The 18,236-nt window shown below is 56.8% G+C and overlaps 2 protein-coding genes and 1 non-coding gene across 5 annotated transcripts; all 3 read right to left on the bottom strand.

The window, feature by feature from the left end:
- Window positions 1–197: 197 nt before the first annotated feature.
- Window positions 198–15,090, bottom strand: PTPN6 (protein tyrosine phosphatase non-receptor type 6). 3 transcript variants are annotated; one of them, XM_019834452.3, is made up of 16 exons: window positions 14,808–15,075; window positions 10,091–10,213; window positions 9,684–9,878; window positions 6,900–7,089; window positions 6,624–6,740; window positions 6,424–6,537; window positions 6,204–6,300; window positions 5,734–5,813; window positions 5,419–5,568; window positions 3,922–4,053; window positions 3,642–3,796; window positions 1,539–1,606; window positions 1,286–1,437; window positions 1,096–1,187; window positions 582–702; window positions 198–391 (listed from the first exon to the last, which is right to left on the bottom strand). In XM_019834452.3, the coding sequence occupies exons 1-15, from the start codon at window positions 14,819–14,821 to the stop codon at window positions 588–590; spliced, it is 1,794 nt and encodes a 597-aa protein (XP_019690011.2). In that variant the 5' UTR covers window positions 14,822–15,075; the 3' UTR covers window positions 198–391; window positions 582–587. The 3 variants fall into 3 exon arrangements, with proteins under 3 accessions (XP_019690011.2, XP_003988392.2, XP_044917253.1); XM_003988343.6 differs by lacking the exon at window positions 14,808–15,075 and adding an exon at window positions 10,300–10,459; XM_045061318.1 differs by lacking the exons at window positions 198–391; window positions 582–702; window positions 1,096–1,187; window positions 1,286–1,437; window positions 1,539–1,606 and adding an exon at window positions 3,024–3,418 and having other exon boundaries at window positions 14,808–15,090.
- Window positions 15,091–15,508: 418 nt separating this feature from the next.
- Window positions 15,509–17,585, bottom strand: CB4H12orf57 (chromosome B4 C12orf57 homolog). Its single transcript, XM_003988345.6, has 3 exons — window positions 16,981–17,585; window positions 16,520–16,696; window positions 15,509–15,740 (listed from the first exon to the last, which is right to left on the bottom strand). The coding sequence occupies exons 1-3, from the start codon at window positions 17,030–17,032 to the stop codon at window positions 15,589–15,591; spliced, it is 381 nt and encodes a 126-aa protein (XP_003988394.1). The 5' UTR covers window positions 17,033–17,585; the 3' UTR covers window positions 15,509–15,588.
- On the bottom strand, window positions 17,321–17,382 carry LOC111561560. The gene has a single exon (XR_002744203.1). It is a non-coding gene; the product is annotated as a U7 small nuclear RNA (small nuclear RNA).
- Window positions 17,586–18,236: the final 651 nt, after the last annotated feature.

The raw sequence follows: 18,236 nt of genomic DNA, 5'->3' as shown, positions 1-18,236 counted from the left end.
GCCCACGGTCACACCCCTGGTGTGTTAAGCAGAGTCCAGAACCAGGTCAGGTCAAAGGTGAAAGTCAAGCTTTTGTGCTTTTGTACACACACACACACACACACACACACACACACACACGCCTCCCTGCTCACTCCCCCTCCCCCAGTCCCCTTCTGAGCTCCCCAGGCCCAGGCAGTCACAGTTAGAGACCCACACACAGTGATCCTAGGGGCTTTATTTACAAGAGTATAGGGCCTGATGCTGCCTGGAGTCTCGCAGGGCTATATACAGGGTCAGGAAGAGGGAAGTAGGGACACAGCCACTTAAATTACAATAGAATGGGGGCGGGCTCCTCAGTTCCGGCCGTGGGTTGGCCCACCGGAGGCCTCTGCAGGGATCAGGGCTGAGGCTGCAAAGAGAAGGGAGGAACGGAGTAAGGGGGTGGCTGGAACCGAACCGGGGAAGGGGAACGGGAAGGTCTGGAATGGCCGGGAAGGGCAGGGGAAGGCCGCAGCTACCGCATCCATCCAGGGGAAAGCACGGGACCCGGCGACACTGGGGGGCAGGGCAAGGAGGAGCCCTAAGCAGAGGGGCCATACCCCGCCTCATTTCCTCTTGAGGGAACCCTTGCTCTTCTCCTTGTCCGCCGACCGCTGCTTCTTCACCTTGTCCTCCTTCTTGTTCTTACTGTGCAAGTTCTCATATACATCCTCCTTGTGTCTGCGGGTGGGGTGGGCAGTTGGCGCAGGTCAGGAGACCGTGCAGGGTTACCCAGCTCCAGCGGCCCCGTCTGGCCCACCCCATTTCACAGGTGAACAAACTGAGGCCAGGAGAGAGGAGACCTGGTCACTGTCCTTTCACTAGACTAGAAGCTCCTTGTGGGCAAAGGCTCCATCTTCTACACCAGGAATACTACTGGTACCCAGCACAGGCCCGACATAGACATAGGCCCGACCCAGGAAACACTTGTGAACACAGGTAGTAAGAGTCAAGCTTGAGCTTGAACCCAGGTCTCCCTGACAGCAGCACTTGTCATCTCTGGAAAGGGAGGGTCGGGCCGAGGAGGAGGAGGGGGGAGTAGATGCTGGGAGGTGGCAGGCGGGGGTCACTCACTTGGAAGAGGTGCGGGATGCCTTGGCATGGGCGTTCTTCATGGCTAAGGGGTAGGTGATGTTCCCGTACTCTGACTCCCGGCCCTTCTGGGACTGTGGGCAGAGGTGTGGTGGGAGGGCGGTGGTCCCAGCAGGGACCAGGTGATGCCCACGTCCCCCCACAGCTCCGCCAGTCCCCACTCTACACACACCTGAATGACCTCCAGCTTCTTCTTGGTGGTTTCAATGAACTGGGCGATGGCCACATAGATGAACTTGTACTGCGCCTCGGTCTGCACCATGCCGGAGCGCTGCGCCCGCACCATCTGGATGGTCTTCTGGATGTCGATGTCACAGTCCAACCCTGGGCAGGCATGGCGGTTGGACCTCAGGCTCAGGCGGAGGGGGTGACTGAGGGGCTGCTCACCCAGCCACCCACCTGCGTCTCCCACGGGTCCCGCTCACCCTTGGTGGAGATGCTTTCCATGAGCATGTCGATGACGATGATGGTGCCCGTGCGGCCAATGCCTGCGCTGGGGAGGGAAGGGGGCGCCGTCAGAGGCCTCACCGGGAAGGGGGAGCCCCGGCATTCAGCTCCAGCATGGTAGCATGAAGAAACTGAGGCTCCAGACAGATGAGGTAACACGCCCGGGGTCACAGGGCCGGCAGGCCCGAGGCGGAAGCTTCCCTGGTTCCGCACCCACGCACATCACTTCAGCCCAGGGATTTGTAGGCGGGCCGGCTCTCAAGTGCTCCCAGGCCAGCCGGCTGCACCCCATCTCCCCGTGCCACCACTTCCTGCTTTGACGCCTCATTCCCGCCGCGGGCTGCTCCCTACTCTGGAGGATCTAGGAGCCCCAGCCCCATCAAGGTCCTGCCTGCCCCACAGGCACTCCGGGCCTCCCCTGGCCCTCTCCCACACCCTTGGCCTGAATGAGGCCTTCCCTGCACCCCGCCCCTGCCCTTCTAAAGTTATATTTAGAGCTTTTTAAAGCAGGGCTTCGTTTCCCTTTTTTTCTTTTTTTTTCAGACCCTGACGGCAGGGAAAGGGCAGCCCTAGAGACAGCAGGGCACAAAGGGCACTGGGGTCAGGAGCTGTGGAGAGGTGGGGGAGCCACGCAGTAAGGGCTGTCCCCTTCCCCGCCCTGTGCCACCACCCTTGGGCAAACAGCCCTGGGGAACCTCAGGACCCCTCGGAGACTGCAGTCCCACCCCCTTTGCTGGGCCCATCAGGCTGGTGACCTGAGTTGCACTGTCTAATTTCAAACCCAGATTGTCAAAAATAACCCCCCCCCTTACCCACTTCCTTCCTGTAGCATCTAAATAAAGGCCATGGGGATTTCAAGAAGTGGAAGGGGGGTAGCAGGAGGGTCGTTGTGGGCGATGGGCCTGCCCCTGGAGGCAGAGCAGAGTCCCTTAGATGGCACGTGGGGGGTACCCCCGGTTTCAGCCCACCCAGCCCTGCCCCGGGACAAGCAGTTGCTGGTGGGAAGAAGGAAGAAGTGTGAGGCCCTCGCAGCCTGGGGTCACTTGGAGGGAGTGGGTAGGGAAGCAGTAAAAGCAGGCTCCCGGTTCCCCATTCTCTTCCTGCTGTGAGTTATTAAACCATTCACAGCTCCCATTTCTTCCGGGATTCACTGTATTCCCGACACAGTGACGGGGTCTCATTTCACCCTCAGAGCAACCATAGGAGATCCTGAATTTGCAGAAGACGAATCTGCAAGTCAGAGTAACCAAACAATTTGTCCACGATCACACAGCCGGTGAGTAGCAGAACTGAAATTTAAAACTACGGTCTCTGTCCAGGAACCTGCACCCACTGCCTCCCATGCACCCAGGCCAGGCGGGCTGGGTAGGCCCATCTACAGGACTCTGCCCTTCAGGCCCGATGGGCCCCCCCCCACCCACCTCCTCCTTGCTGTCCCCCCACCTCCTCGTTTAGCAGGAACAGGGTCTCCTCGTCATGAGGTTCTGCAGTGGAGCTAGTGATGCGTGGGCCCCTCTGGAAGAGATACCACCCGTCGCCACGCAACCCTGGAGGCCAAGCTGGGGTCACTAGCTGGGAAGGGAGAAGCAGAGAAGGCTAAGCGCCCCGGGGGGCTACAGAGGGGAAAATGAGAAAACGTAGGGAGCCACACTGCCCCCAGATGGGAGACGCTCGGGGCCGAGAAAATATATACGCTGAGTAGGCCCGTGTGAGGAAACAACATGACCAGGACCGAGGTCTATTGTGAGTGTCCGTGCAGGCTCTCGCCCAGACCAGCTGGCCAGCTGCTGGGCCTGTTTTCTCATCTGTATGTGGCAGGGCTGGATGAGACGGTACATCCAGGGAAGTCTCGAAGTCTCTGAAGAAGCCACCCCCAGGCACAGGATCAATCAGTGGGGTGGGTTCAAGCTTAAGTTTCCCACAGGGGTCTGGGGCCGTCAAGGAGCCCGGATGAGGCTGGGATCAGGGGGACGGACGCGTGAAATGCATTAGCTCGGAAAGCAGTGTTTACGATGAGCAGCGCGCGACCCTTAGCAGGATTTACTGGCCACCACGACTACTAACTTCATCATTGTTCTCACCTGCAGTGCACAATGATGGGTCCCGCGTGAGGCAGACTCTCCTGCCGCTGGTTGATCTGATCCAGGAAGCTGAGGACACCCCCAGGCTCGCTGGGGACGCCATGGTCAGGCCAGCTCAGGTACTGATAGTGCCAGATCTCCCGAACCAGGTCCCCCTGGGCAGAGTGCATGGGGCCAGTGCCCTCTGTTCCCACACACCACCTCGTCCCACCCAACCAGACACGAGAGCAGCTCCCAGGAGGGGCCCCGGGAGTGAGGCGAGGATGGAGGGGACACTCACATTGTCCAGCGGGGAGACCTGCAAGGTACGGAGTTTGTACTCAGCTGTGTCGTGCTCCCCGCAATTGGTTACTGTGTACGGTCCATAAGCGCGCTGAGTGCCCACCTCTGGCCAATATGGCACACATTTGTTCTGAAAAGGGAGGGTGGAGGTGAGGCGTGAGGCACAGAAGCGACACACAGGGGCCTGTTCCAGGCCCTTTGCGAGGTCCTGGGTCCCTGGCGCTGGCCCCGTCAGCAACATTTGTTGGACGAATGGATGAACTGGCCGAGAGTCAGAGACAGGATCCAGTCTTGGCTCAGCCACCAAGAGGCGGTGAGACCTGACCAGCCACTCAACCTTGCAATTCATTCGGGAAACATCTGCAGGTGCGCACGTTGTGCGTGAAGTTGCGGAGACCAGGCTGGAGTCGCAGACACAGCGAAGACACGGTCTCTGCCCCTGCGCCTCTAGGAGGTCACAGAGAGGCGAACGGGGTTAACAGAGCCACTCGGGATCAGGGTAGAGGGAGAGACCAATCCTCCCTCCAGGTTCCGGAGGAAATCACAGGTGGCTTCACAGAGGAGGAAGCATTTGAGCTAGGTCTTCAAAAACAGGGAGTCTGTCCGGCAGAGAGAGTGCAGAGAGAGAGGAAGTCATTTCCTAGCAGAAAGTGAGCTGATGCCAAGGCGTGGAAACCTGAGGCAGGGAGTGTCGTAGCGACGTCACCCCGCCTTGACGGCCAGGTCTCAGAGCGTGACCTGAAGACAACTGGGAGCCACTGAAAGGTGTTCAAGAGAGGGAGCAGCCTGATGGAGTGTATGCTTTGGGCGGGACCCCTTTGACTCCAGTGCAGAAGTGCCGTAGAAGGGCACAGCCCACAGGCAGGGATACCGGCTGGGTGGCGGGGTAAGGGTGAGGGGCAGACTCCAGAGAGATTTACGAGGCAAGGGAGGACAGGAGGGCTGTGGCTTGGATGGGGACAGGTGGGGGAGGGGCAGGAGGCAGGTTTGCTTCCGGACACTTTAAGAGGTGCCTGGGTGGCTCCGTCGGTTAAGTGTCTGACTTCGGCCCAGGTCCTGATCTTGCAGTTCATGAGTTCGATCCCCACGTTAGGCCCTGTGCTGGAGCCTGGAGCCTGCTTCAGATTCTGTGTCTCCCTCTCTCTTTGCCAACTCGCACTCTCTCGCTCTCTCTCTCTCTCTCTCTCTCTCAAAAATAAACAAACATTTAAAAAAACATTTTTTTTTTAAAGGAAGAAAGCCCACTTAAAACCGGGGTCTGGTGGTCAGGAGCGCCCCAGGTTGGAAGCAGGGATCTGGGAGACAGTGCTTATCCAAGAGTGTCTCTGTGCCTCAGTTTCCCAACAAGGGTTGGACTTTGCCCTCTGAGGGGACTTTCTGCCCTGGCGTCTGGCATTTCTTTGGTTTAATGGCGATGGATAACAAAGCACTGGGGCGGGGGGAGGGGAGAGGGGAAGGGGTGGGGATCAGGGGACAGCACGGGACTTGGCCCTACCCGGCCTTTCTCCACCTCTCGGGTGGTCATGACAATGACGCGGGTGTTCTCCTGCCATGCCATCTGCCAGAAGTCGTTGACTGTGGCCTCCAGGCAGCCCTGGCTGGCGATGTAGGTCTTAGCGTTCTCATCGGGGCTTAGCAGCTGGTTCTGGAAGCAAGGGTAGAGAGATGCATCCCAGGACTGTGAGCCCCTGCACCACCACCCTCCTCACCACCTAACTTTGCTACGCGTCTCTGGCTCCAGTACCCCCGTGAGATGGGGAATCCCCAGGGCCCAGCCTCTCCTCCCATGTGACCAGCAGGCGCCACTGACCTTGACGTAGTTGGCATTGATATAGTCGGACCCAGGGATGTTGCTGTCACGTCCCTGCAGGATCACTCGGGTGTGGTCGACTGGGGGTGGGCAGGGAGGAAACAAGATGGGCCTGGGTCAGCCAGGTACTCACCAGCCCCTGGGTCAGACCCTTCCTAAGCTCACAGGCCATTCTTATCTTAGAGGCCAGGAGGCTCTCGGAGCACTGTGGGCAGGTGGGGGCGGAGGATCCACATGGGGAGCGGGGTTGGAGGTCTCAGGAAGGAGGGCGGTGGATGTCTAGTGCGGGGAGGCTCCCTCTGCAGAAAGGAGGCCGTGTTGTGTGGGTGAGGAGGTGGACCCTCCTGGGGCGGGGAGTAGGGACCTTATGAGATGGAGGGAGGTTGGCTGGGGGAAGGGGAGTCTCCTGGGTGAATGGACGCTGCCCGAAAGTGGGAGGGATGAAGGCAGCCTGGGGGCAGGGTGCTCACACGGAAGAATGTTCTTGTAACGGTTCTTGCTCTTGTTCTCTGGCCTCTGGCCTTCCAGCCGCTGGTGCAAGTTCTTTACCTCCTGCTTCTGCAGACTCTGAGGGGCGAGAGGGGGAAACTGAGTGCCAGCCCCCGGAGGGCCATCCGCGCACGGAGATAAGACGGGGCAGACCAGTGTATGAAGTGGGGAGAGAGGGGACGGGCCTGAGACCCCACGCACCTCGAACTCCTCCCAAAAGCCGGCTTTGGCTGTCTCCTCCGACTCCTGCTTCTTGTTGAGTTCCAACACCCGATTCTCAATGTCAGCTGCGTTCACCCGAGTGGCATAGTACGGCTGGGCGGGGACAGGTGAGAAGTCAGCGCCCACTTGAGAGTACAGAGCTCCTGGGTCTGAGGGATTGCCAGGCCCGCCCCTCTCACCTGCCGCAGGTAGACGAAGGCACCCGAGGCCTCCTCAATCCCCGTCTTCTTGAAATGCTCCACCAGGTCTGTGAGGCTGTCAAAGGTCTCTGAGCCACCCACCGTGTAGCGTCCACCCTGAGGGATGCCAAGTCAGGCCATTCTGCATGACCTGAGTCTCCCTCCCTACACCCCCAGCCTGGGACCAAAGCCTAGGCTGATCCTCCCCACTGCCGAGGCTTTGAGCATAGACAGGAGCCCCGGCAGGATGCCTTCCCCGCTGCCCGGCTGCCTTACCTCACACATGACCTTGATATGAGTGACTCTGAGTGGGGAGCCTGGGCCAGCCTTGGGCTGGTCGCTGAGCACGGACAGCACAAAATCTCCAGGCTGGCTGAGACTCTCACGCACGAGAAACGTCCAGGGCTCACCCTTGGCCTGCAGCAGTGTCTCTGCCTGCCCCCCAGACATGTGACCGTGGTACCACCTATAGAAGGCAACATCAGGGAAGGTGACCCCTAGGCCAAGGGGCAGGCACTGAGCAGAGACATTCACAGAGAAAGGGAAATAGAGTGACTACGATGTGCCAGGCGCTGTGCTACATGCTTTCAAACCCACCGCCATAGTTGGGTCCACTGCTCTCACAAAAATGTTGAGAGGTAGGTACGATCCCACTTTACAGATAAGGAGCCTGAAGCTGGGCCCAAGGCCCTTGGGTGGTAGCCAGGCCCGCCTCTGAGAGCATGAGACAGAGGCAGAGAGGCAGGCCACATCCAGAACAACTGTAGGGGAGAAACCGAGGGAGGGTCTCCATGAAAGCCAGGGCTGAGCTAGGGAAAGAGGAGGGGGACCAAGAGAAGCACAGAGGCCAAACTCTGCGCAGAGAGCAGTGGAGATTGGGAGAGAGGGAAGTCACAAGGGAGTCGTGATGGGGACAACTCCCCCCTGGGTGGCAGGGAAGACAGACAACCCTGCTGGGGAAACAGGGGTGTGGGGGGCTCTGAGGTGTCCAGGGTGACATCACTGAAGGAGAGGCTGGGGCTCAGAGGGGCTCAGAAGGGCAGAAAGCGGAACTAGGACCTTTCCCCAAAGCACACCCCCTTCCCAGGAGGAAACTGTAGCCCCACAATGCCCAGCCCCACAGGAAACCACGTGATGGAAAAAACACAAAACTCCTTCTGGGGAGAGAGTGAGAAGTGAGGGTGTGAGGTTTCCTCAGCCCAGGGACCAGGGGAGGGGGCATTTTCCAACCGCAGGGATGGGGGGAGGAGGGGGGGACCAGTCTGTCTTGCCCCACCTCGCTCCCTCCCTGTCCCCAAGCAGCACCCCAGGCCACCCTGTCCCACCAATCAGGGATAGACCAGGGCCCCCCCAGGCAGTGGGGAGGGGGCTGACCCTCGTCCCCCTGGCCCAGGATGAGGAAGTTTCCATGCAAATGTCAGGCTGACCATAGGCAGAGAGCTAGCCATTGGCGGGACAAATGCAAATTTCCTCGGAGGAGGGGAGGAGGAGAGGCAGCGGGCCAGGGCTGGGAACACAAAGGGAGGTTTGGAGAAGGAGCCTCCCCCACGCAATCCCAGGGTCAGGGGTGAGCCAGGCATGCTGGCGTCCTGGCGTGGGTCACCCAAAGGGCCTCTTGGAGTCAGTTTCCCTGGCCTGGATTCCCTCCATCCTTCCCTGCCCCCCAGCCCCCAGCTCTGCCCTTCTCCCCCTTCTCCCAAGCCATTTGAAGCCAGGCCCCAGCCTCCTCCCCAGGGGGTCTGCTCAGCTGCTCCTTCCCTCTTCTAGCTCCATCCACAACCTACTGCTTCTCCAGGGCCTCCAGCAACCCATCCTCCTGCAGGGAAGATGCCGGCTTTGGGCAAGGAGAAAGAGAGGTACCGCGCTGAGTTCAAGAGGGTCTAGGTGGCAAAGGCCCCTTAACGTTGCAGGCGGGGCATAGGAAAAGAACGAGAGGGAGCAGATACCCAATAAGGACCAAGGAGGGCCACCATGAGCAAAGTCATCCATGCTTGGGCTTCGCGCCTAGAAGAGGTGGCTTCAAGGCAAATGGATGAGCGGCTTCATGTTGGCTGGTGAGTGGTGCCCAGCGGTGGGCCCCGGGGCCTTCACCTCAGCCTCACCCAGTTCTAACTCTGAATCAGTGACTTGAACAAAAATACTGATGTGAGTTGGGAGGCACGCATCTCGGAAAGACCGAAAACGGACAGAATCAAGATTCACAATCATTTCAACAATCAACACCCAAATACAGGACAAGGGCAAGTTGGCTTGGCCCCAGGAGTGTAAAAAAACAACAACAAAAACAAAAACAAAAAATCCCTTAGAGTTATTGGGCTGCCCTTCACTTTAATGGAGCTGTCATTGAGATACAGCCACTAAAGTGAGCCATGGTGTAATGCCGAATGTTCTGGTCCTCCACCCCACCCCCCCCCACGCTTTAGGGAGACCACATAGGGAGCAGCCTGCCCAGTCGTGGGGACCACATCTTTGAAGCCAAAGGGACAGGGGAGAAATGCCTTGAGTGTCCTGTGCCCAGGTACTAGGCCCCTTGCACACACAACCATATCGGACAGTTTTCAACTGGTCTGTGTTCTGGTCAAGCTCTACCAAGCCCCCCAAAGCAGACCCGTCATCACTGTGTTGCTGAGATAAGGCATTAAATGTCGTCGTAAATACAAATCTCCTCTGCCCCTCCTCAACATTCGTCTCTCTGTGTACCAACCTGTGCTGGGGGAGAGAGTGGCTAAACGAAGGCCGATTCGGTTCCATAGACGGAAGAGCTTTCTAACAACAGAGCTGGCCTACTGTGAAAGGCGGCCACCAGGCCTCTGCATCACGAGCAGGCCTGGGAGGCCAGCTGACAGGGACCCCGGAAAAGGGCAAGATGATGTTCCCTGCTTTCTCAGGGGTTGAGGGAAAGGCTATGAGGGGTTAGTGCCCCGAGACACAGGCCCAGGATCACATGGAAGAAAGAGGCCCACGGAGCCCCGGGAAGGATGGGAAAATCAGGGACGGGGTGGGGGGGGGGAAGGCAGCCCACCTCCACGCGGGGGTGGGTCAGGGTATGAAGCCCCTCACCTCTCGCTGGTGGGGTCGGAGCAGTTCAGCGGGTACTTGAGGTGGATGATGGTGCCATCCCGGTCCTGCAGGACACCCTGCTGCTGTGTGTAGTACTCCACCAGCTCCGTCAGTGTCGCAAACTTCTCCCCTCCGTACAGGTCATAGAAATCTCCCGAGTTCTGGATCCGAATGTGGGTCACCTGATCCCCGACCCTGTGGGGCACCAGACGGTGAGGCCAGTGGGTGTAAGAGGAGAGGTAGGGACAGAGAGGGGGATGGGCTGGGGTCCCGAGCACGGGGCACACACAGGGACGGGGTAGACACGGAGGGGGGATGGGGGACATGCCGGTGCTGGGGGCTGGGAGGTTGGAACCGAGAACGGAGTTGCAACATGCGGGCCCTGGCTGGAATTGAGGGCCACCTACCTGACGGAGAGGGAGAAGTCGCCCTGGTTCTTGCGACTGGGCCGAGCCAAGAAGCTCCCATGGACCCCGCGGCCCTTGAGCAGCGTCTCTGCATCCAGCCCACTGAGGTCTCGGTGAAACCACCTGCAGGTCCGGAAGGCAGTGAGGAGAGGTCCCTCCGGCCGCAGGGCACCCTCGCCTCCTGTCTACCCTGGTTCCCGGGACCTTACCTCACCATCCTGGGGGCTCCCTGAGAGGAAGGGGGTGCAGGGAATGAGATGTGCTGGTGAGCCCAGGCAGGCCGCCAACTCCCAGCGCCCAGGCCGCCTCACAGCCCTGGCGGTCCTGGTTCTGGGGCTGCCACTCCACTGGCCTGGGACAGCCGGCAGGGCGGGGACAGGAAGGGGCGCGGCCGACCCCTTGGGGGAACTCACTGTACTTCTCGTTTTGGAGCAGAGCGCAGAAGAGAAGCAGAGCAGGGTGGCAGTGGGGGTGGGGAGGGGGCCCACTTCCCACACGTCGTCTGCCATCAAAGGCCCCAGGAGCATGGCACTCCGCAAGGGTGACGACACAAGAAAGAAGGACGCAAATGTGCCTTGCAGCCTACAGGCGAAGACCGGGCTTCGTAAACGGGAGCCCACTCGCAGTCACATGCCAACCCTTCCTCCTCCACCAGCCGCGTCGCACAGCCTTCCCTGGTCCAAGCTAATAATAATGGTGACACTGAGGGGCGCCTGGGTGGTTCAGCTGGTTAAGCGTCCAACTCTTGCTTTCGGCTCAGGTCATGATCTCACGGTTCGTGGAGTTGGAGCCCCACATCGGGCTCTGCACTGACAGCGCGCAGCCCGCCTGGGATTCTCAGTCTCCCTCTCTCTCTGCCCCCCACCCTGACTCACTTGCTTGCGTGCTCTCTCTCTCAAATAAATAAATACATAAATAAACACTAAAAAAAAATAACGGTGACAGCCACAACGCTCTCATGTCATTTATGTGCCTTATCTGATTTATCCCTCATCAGAGCCCTAACGAAGCAGGCGCTATCTTTATCTCCATTTTACAGACAAGGAACCTGAGGCTCAGGGAAGGTAGGGAACTTGCCTGAGGTTAGGCAGTCAGTTAAGTGGCGGTGCCGGGATGAACCCCACAGGGGTTCCAAGGTCAGTGATTTCAGCTCCTGTATGCCAGGCCTTAGGGCTTCAAAGAACAGAGGTCGGGACCTCCTGTCCACTGGGGGTTGCAGGGAAGGGGACACTTCCTAACAGTCACGGCCAAGCAGATGCTTACAAAGGGAGAGGTGCCCTCGCCTCCTCTGACCTACACATCTGAAGAGGTACCACTGGGGCACTGGGATGGACAAAATAGCAGCTGTCAAACATACACCTTTTCTACTTCTTGTCCCTCTGTGCCCTAACCAGCCAGTGGAGCCAAGGAACAGAATGCAAGGGGAAGCAGAGCTGGGAAAGCAGGTGGGGGTAGAGCTTCCACGCCCCCTGGGGTCCTTCCACCCTATACCTGGGCCATAGGTTCTTGTCAAGGGGGCGGCTCTGAATTAGCCAGAGCTCAGGACTCTAACCAGGGGCCTGTCTCCTGGGGACTGAGGTCCCTGCCATCGACTGATATTCTCAGGGCTGGATGACCTCGAGAAGCCCTACACACTAGAAGTTCACGATGCTCCCTGTGTGTAATCCCACAGACAAACACAACACGCCAAACCAAAACGAGGGAAGCAATCTAACAAAGGGCACACAGAAAGCTCTCGTACTGGTGGCTTCCCCTAAGGAAAGAAACTAGGTGGCCGGAGGAGAGGGCTGGGAGGGACATTCACCTCTCCCTTGTACCTGTTTTTTTAACGGAAGGGTAATTGACACACAACGTTCCATTAGTTTCTGGTGTAAAACATAGTGATTCGACATCTCTATATATTATGCTCTGCTCACAAGCATAGCCGCCATCTGTCACCACACAACACTATTACAACACAACTGACTGTATTCCCTATGCTGTACCTTTCATCCCCATGATTTATTCTATCCGTAACTAGAAGCCTCCACCTCCTACTCTACTTCATCCATTTTGCCCCCTCCCACCCGCCTCCCCTCTGGCGACCATCATCTTACTCTCTGTGTTCATAGGTCTGTTTCTGCTAGTTGGGTGTTTGTTGTTGGTTGTTTTTGTTTTTTTAAGATTTTTAAAAAATGTTTTTAAATGTTTATTTATTTTTGAGAGAAACAGAGACAGAATGCGAGTGGGTTGGGGCAGAGAGAGAGGGAGGCACAGAATCTGAAGCGGGCTCCAGGCTCCGAGCTGTCAGCACAGAGCCAGACGGGGGGCTCGAACTCACGAGCTGTGAGATCATGACCTGAGCCGAAGTCGGGTGCTTAACTGACTGAGCCACCCAGGCGCCCCTTAAGATTTTTTTTAAAGTAATGTCTACACCCAGTGTGGGGCTCACACTCGCGACCCTGAGATCAGAGTCACATGTTCTTCCAATTGTGACAGGCGGCGCCCCTGTTTTGTTTTGTAGGTTTCACATATAAGTGAAATCGTATAGTCTTTGTCTTTCTCTTCTTTCACTTAGTACAATACCCTCTAGATCCATCCATGTTGTCACAAATGGCAAGATTTTTTTTTTATGGCAGAGTAACATTCCATTGTATATATATACCACATCTTCTTTATCCATTCATCTGTCTATGAACATTTGGGCTGCTTCCATTCCTTGGCTACTGTAAACAATGCCGCAATGAATACAGGGGTGCAGATATCTTTTCGAGTTAGCATTTTCATTTTCTTTGCGTAAATGCTCAGAAGTGGGGTCATTAGATCAAATGGTGTTTCTACTTCTAATTATTTAAGCAAACTCCATACCGATTTCCACAGCGATTGCGCCAATTTTCATTCCCACCAACAGTGCGCGAGGGCTCCCTTTTCTCCACATCCTCATCGACACTTGTTATCTCTGGTCTTTCTGACTCTAGCCATTCTGACAAGTGTAACGTGGTATCTCATTGTGGTTTTGATTTGCATTTCCCTGACGATCAGTGATGTTGAGCATCTTTTCATGTGTCTGTTGGCCATCTGGATGTCTTCTTTCCCTTATATCGTTTTGAATGTTGTAGCATGTGGGTATGTATTACCTTTATAAAAATGAATAAATTGACTGGGAGGCGGCAATTTCTGGGGAACAACTGGGGTGCTGGGAATGCTCTACGTCTTAATCAGGGTGGTATACACACAGGTGTATGTAAATGTGACATTCATCAGGCCGTACGCTTAACATTCATGTGCATTCTGTATGCTAGACCTCAATAAACACTAAGGAAAAATAGTAACAAAGTGTTAAAGCTGAACTGAAGTATTTTTCCTACGATGACTACTTTATCACTTTTCGAAATATCAAACATCAATTCTCCCCCCCCCCCCAAAAGGGGCTCTCCCCGCCTCCCCCTTCTTTCTGGTACCTGGGAAGCTTGGTCTGTTTACCGTATGACCTAATACCGACCATCCCTTGAGTCCTGGACTTTGAGCCCCGTCAAAAGACCATGAACTCCTTCCCGGAGCCAGGGGCAGCAAGAGCGTCTGCGGAGTCGGCCCTGCCACAGTGGGGTCCACAGCCAATCTTGCCAACCTTCGAATGTTCAAAGGCTAGCACGCCACCTCATGCAGAGTTTGTGTCGAGTAAACAAGCTCATCGACAGCCACGTACATGCCTGATCCCAAGTTCAGCTCCTGTTTTTACACACACACACTCAGCTTGTCACACACACAGGACACACATATACAAACACAAACAGTCCCACGCATCCTCGGCCATCTACACACATACCCGGCCCGGTGCAAATACCCACACACGGACACACCATCCTGACCGCATGTGAAGTTGTGGGTCCACGCCTCCCTCCCCACTGCTTTACTCTGCTTGGGGCACCCTGTTTCCTGTTTCCTTTGTCCCCACAGGAGGGCCTCTGCTCAGGGGTGCTGGACTCTTGGTCACCACATGACTGGCTCTTCCTCACATCCAGCTCTCAGGGCACATGTCACCTCTTCAGGAAAGCCCTCCTGGATCCCTCCAGTTAGTGACGCCACCCCCGGTCACTTGCTAGCAAACACTTGAAGCTGTTTTCACGTTTCTGCAGAACACTCCTGAGAATCTAAAACTGTCCTATTTACTGGGTTCTTTGTGTAGTCTGCTGCCTCCCACTGGAATGAAGCTCCGTGGGGGCAAGGACCCCATCTTCTTCACTCCATCATTGCCAGCACCGTAAAAGGTACCTGGCACAGGTGCCCCGCCTGCATCTGTTGAATGAATGATGCATGGGAGGGGGACGCAGAGGGGCACCGAAGGAAAGTAGAATGAACACCAGACATTGGGAAGTTACATGGGAAGAAGGGGGAGCTTTCTCAGGTCTGCCTCCCAGACACGTTATGTTTCAGATGATGTGGGCGACCCAGGGTTTCTGGTAAGCAGACAGCAGAAGCAGGAGGCCAGAGAGTGAAGGGAAACATGCAATGGAGAGAATAAATACACATCTGGTCGGGGGAAACGCGCTAGACAGAGAAAAGGAGGAGGGGGCAGAGGGGCATGAATGAGCCTAGAGTTCCTCAAATCTTGAGGGAGGGACAGGAAGTAGATCGCCCTTATGGTCGCACACCTGCCAGGAATGAGCAAGAACCCTCCCTGCCCCTCTCTCCCAAACTAAGAGGAGGCCGTGGCGGCCAGGTGGAGCCGGGGACTTACCCACCGGACAGCATCTCCCCAGAGGGATGGGGGAGTCACAGGCAGAGGGCCACAAGGGGTGGGGCCGAGCCTGGGCGCAGCTGTGCACAGTAGCCCAAACAGGTGAGGAAGAACACTGGGAACTCAGCTACTTCCTCCTTGATGCAGCCCTCCAGGCCAATGGCACCACAGCGACGACGACGAGCCCCCTGACTAGTGATCCCTGAAAAAGGGACAGGTGGGCGGGGCTGGCCTCAGACTGCCCACAGAGGCCGGACTCTACCTCCAGCCCCGCTGGGTAGTCCAGGGCCGTCGTCCTGGCCTCCTTCCTTTGGGAGGGGAGGAGCCACTTGGAGCTCCACCTGGAGCTCAAGCTGACAGAGCAGCTGGAGGGAGGGCGGGTGGAGGCAAAGACCAGGAAGTAACCCTGGCCAAGGGAACACCAACCAATAGGGGAGCCTCCCAGCACACACACACAAGCCAGGGGGCCTCAGGAAAAACCCAGGAAGAAGAGGTGCCACCTGTGCAGGCCCGACCACCCACCCATCCAGGGTGTTAAGGGGCAAGTCCTTCCTCCCACCGTGCCCTGGAGCAGGCAGAGTTGGGCCCAGCAGGAACCTAGGAAGGATCTGGACAGGGAGTTGAAGCAGCCTGGAATGGCAGAGGGAACCTGGGGCCAAGCGGTGGAGGTTGTCAGGGTCACAAAAGACTGACACTGAGGCTAAGTCACAGGCATGTTTATTATCCTCTGGAACATCAAGGTCTTCCCTTCCTGGGCAGTGTCCCAGGGGAGGGCCGACCCTCAGGAGGCAGCCACGCTGCCACCGGGAGCAGGCCCGTGGGGCGGCAATGTCATGGGTGGCAGGAACAACGCCTTCAGCTTGCCCGACAAGCTGGCAATCTCGGGATCCTGGGCTTCATAAGACTTGACCAAGCGGGCAAACTTAAGGACACCTGCAAGGGGAAGTGGAGCGTCAACCCACACCCCCAGGGGACAAGTGTGCCCCAGACATCAGGAGGGGGCAGCTTGAGCCTGAGTCACTGGTTGCTCCCCCTCTAGTCAGGGAGCGGTCTACAAAATAAGACACAAGCAGTCCTCTGCCCTGTGTCCTTTGGGTGAACCATTTCCAGGTCTATACCCATCACAACTGGATGGGATGCACTGAATGAAATATCCCAAAGCAGTGTGTGTCTCATGATCAGGTGAAACATTTTAGCAATTTAGTCACAAGAACCTGAAGCATGAACATCCACAAGATCTCAAGTCTATAACCTGGACACAGGAGGGCCATGGGCCAACTGGGCTGAATCAATAAGCACCTTTGGGGAACACCATGATCTCATCAAGGAAATTAGCCAGCCAACCCCTCCAAAAGAGACTAGCTAAAACACGTTGGAGGGGCTGCACAAGTGCACTGTCACGCAGACATCCAACTAGAGCTATCGGAAGGGGGTTCCAGTCCAGCTCTGCTGTGACCTCAGGCACTTAGTTTACTGCTAGAGTCTGTTCCCTCATCTTAAAATGGGGTAACAGTATAATTACGGGTAACTGCAAACAGCATTTAAGACTTCGCCTGGCACAAGTTCACAGGAGACCCTTGGCTCTGCCCGCCAATACTGTTCGTCAGATTGTGGCTGCCTCCGTGTGGCAAGATGAGGGAGGACGGCTCAGGGACCCGATGGATCGAGCGCCCTCTCCCGGACCCACTCACCCCGACCCTCATCCGACCCACCTTCCCCGTCGCAGCTGAAGCCATAGGCCTTGATAACCTCCTGCTGAATCTGCGTGGCCACGGGCAGCACGAATTGCAGCATTTTGCCCATGTCGTTGCACGCGTTGTCCCGAGCCTCGTCCATGCGCACGGCGTTCTCCGGGGCCGAGAACGCCTGGATGACCTCGGCCAGGACCACTGTGCGGCAGATGCATCCCCGGGTAGGCGTCAGAGCATGGCCGGCGGGCCCAACCGAAAGCGCAGGGAAGAGGGCAGGGAATTAGTGGGCTGAAGCCATAGTAACCCGATAAACTCGGCCTAGATTCCCTCGCTCTAGGGGCAAGGACCCCTTTTGGGGGAGAGAGAAAGATGGTATCCTGTGCTCCCATTTCCCGGCGGCGCAACTACACCTCTCGCTCCGTACCCTCCGCCCGCGCCCTTCTCCAACAGGAAGCCCACCCGGTGGCTAGAATGCTTCTCACCCTTGGCTTGCTCGGCACTCAGGGCCGCAGGTTGGGCCGAGGCGGACGCCATAGGGTAACAAAAGCTGCACGTGCAGCCGAACCAAGGAAATGCACGGGAAAAACGATCAGCCTGCTAGAGCGACTCCCGAAACTGACGGGGGTGGAAGGGAAGCAGCATCAGCGACAGCCGGAAGCCTCGCGGTGCAGCGTAATACTAAACGCCAAAACGCCTTAAAACGAGAGATGACCCAGCTGGACTCGATGCCATTGGGGGGTGAAAAAAAAAAAAAAAAAAAACCTAAAAGCGAAAACCACTCCGAGAACCGAGGTAGCTCTATTGTTGAAAACGTATTGTGGAGGGGGTCTTCCGGTAAAAACCGGAAAACCTGCTAGACAAATTCTAAAAGAGCTGTAACACTACAGGAAGTGGCCTGGAGAGAACATGGGATATCCATGAACGCCACTATTGGTGAGGGTGAGCTCAGTGTCGAGTTTTCTAATTCTGATTGCTGTATAATCAACGAGGAACACTATAACTTTCAGAAGGAAAGATAAGGGAAAAAGAAACTTGTTTATATCATCCATTTCTAGAGTTTGTGAACATTTGATTCGGACCTATGCAAATGAACCCAAAGCTGATTGGCTGGGCAAGCTGGTCACACCCCCTGCAGTTTTTGAGAACGATGTGATTCGCTGCAATAAACGCTGAGCGCTGAGGCGGCCCCCGTGCTTGCCTAAAATGGCTTTGTGCAGGGGTGTGCGCTCCAAAGTAACGCCCTCCAATTTCTCTTCTCTTCCACACGTTTGAAATGGTCACCCACTTCCTCCTCAAACCAAGGAGTACTTAAGAATCCAGACTTCGAATCGCTTTAACCTAGTGGAACTCCCCCCCTGCACCTCCGCTTCATAACCGTTTCCCAATCTATTCGACGGAAAGGATTCTGGACTCCGGCGGCTCCTAGCTGTGGGGCCAGTGGCAGAAACGCCTCCAAAGTCTGAGTGGCTTCCTAGGCCTGACCCTGTCAGAGGCGGGCCTGTCCTTGGCCTCCAGCATCTGGATTTCCCAGCCTTGCGACTCTAGAGGGGACTAGCTAGCTCCATAGTACCCCTCCAGCGGAGCCAGGGCTCCAGGGCCCCTGGCTCTTCCGAGATCTCCTCTCCAACTCTGCAGGGGTCGCTACACCCACTTGTGTCCGGTTCCACAGCCTTCTCTCCAGGCACTACTGCGTAGTCCCCCATCACCACCGCCCCAATCCGCCCCCACAGCCCGCAAA

This window comes from Felis catus, chromosome B4 (genome assembly GCF_018350175.1).
Source record: "Felis catus isolate Fca126 chromosome B4, F.catus_Fca126_mat1.0, whole genome shotgun sequence".
NCBI lineage: Eukaryota > Metazoa > Chordata > Mammalia > Carnivora > Felidae > Felis > Felis catus.
The sequence above is the reverse complement of the archived record's forward strand: the minus strand, read 5'-3'. Positions and strand labels throughout refer to the sequence as shown.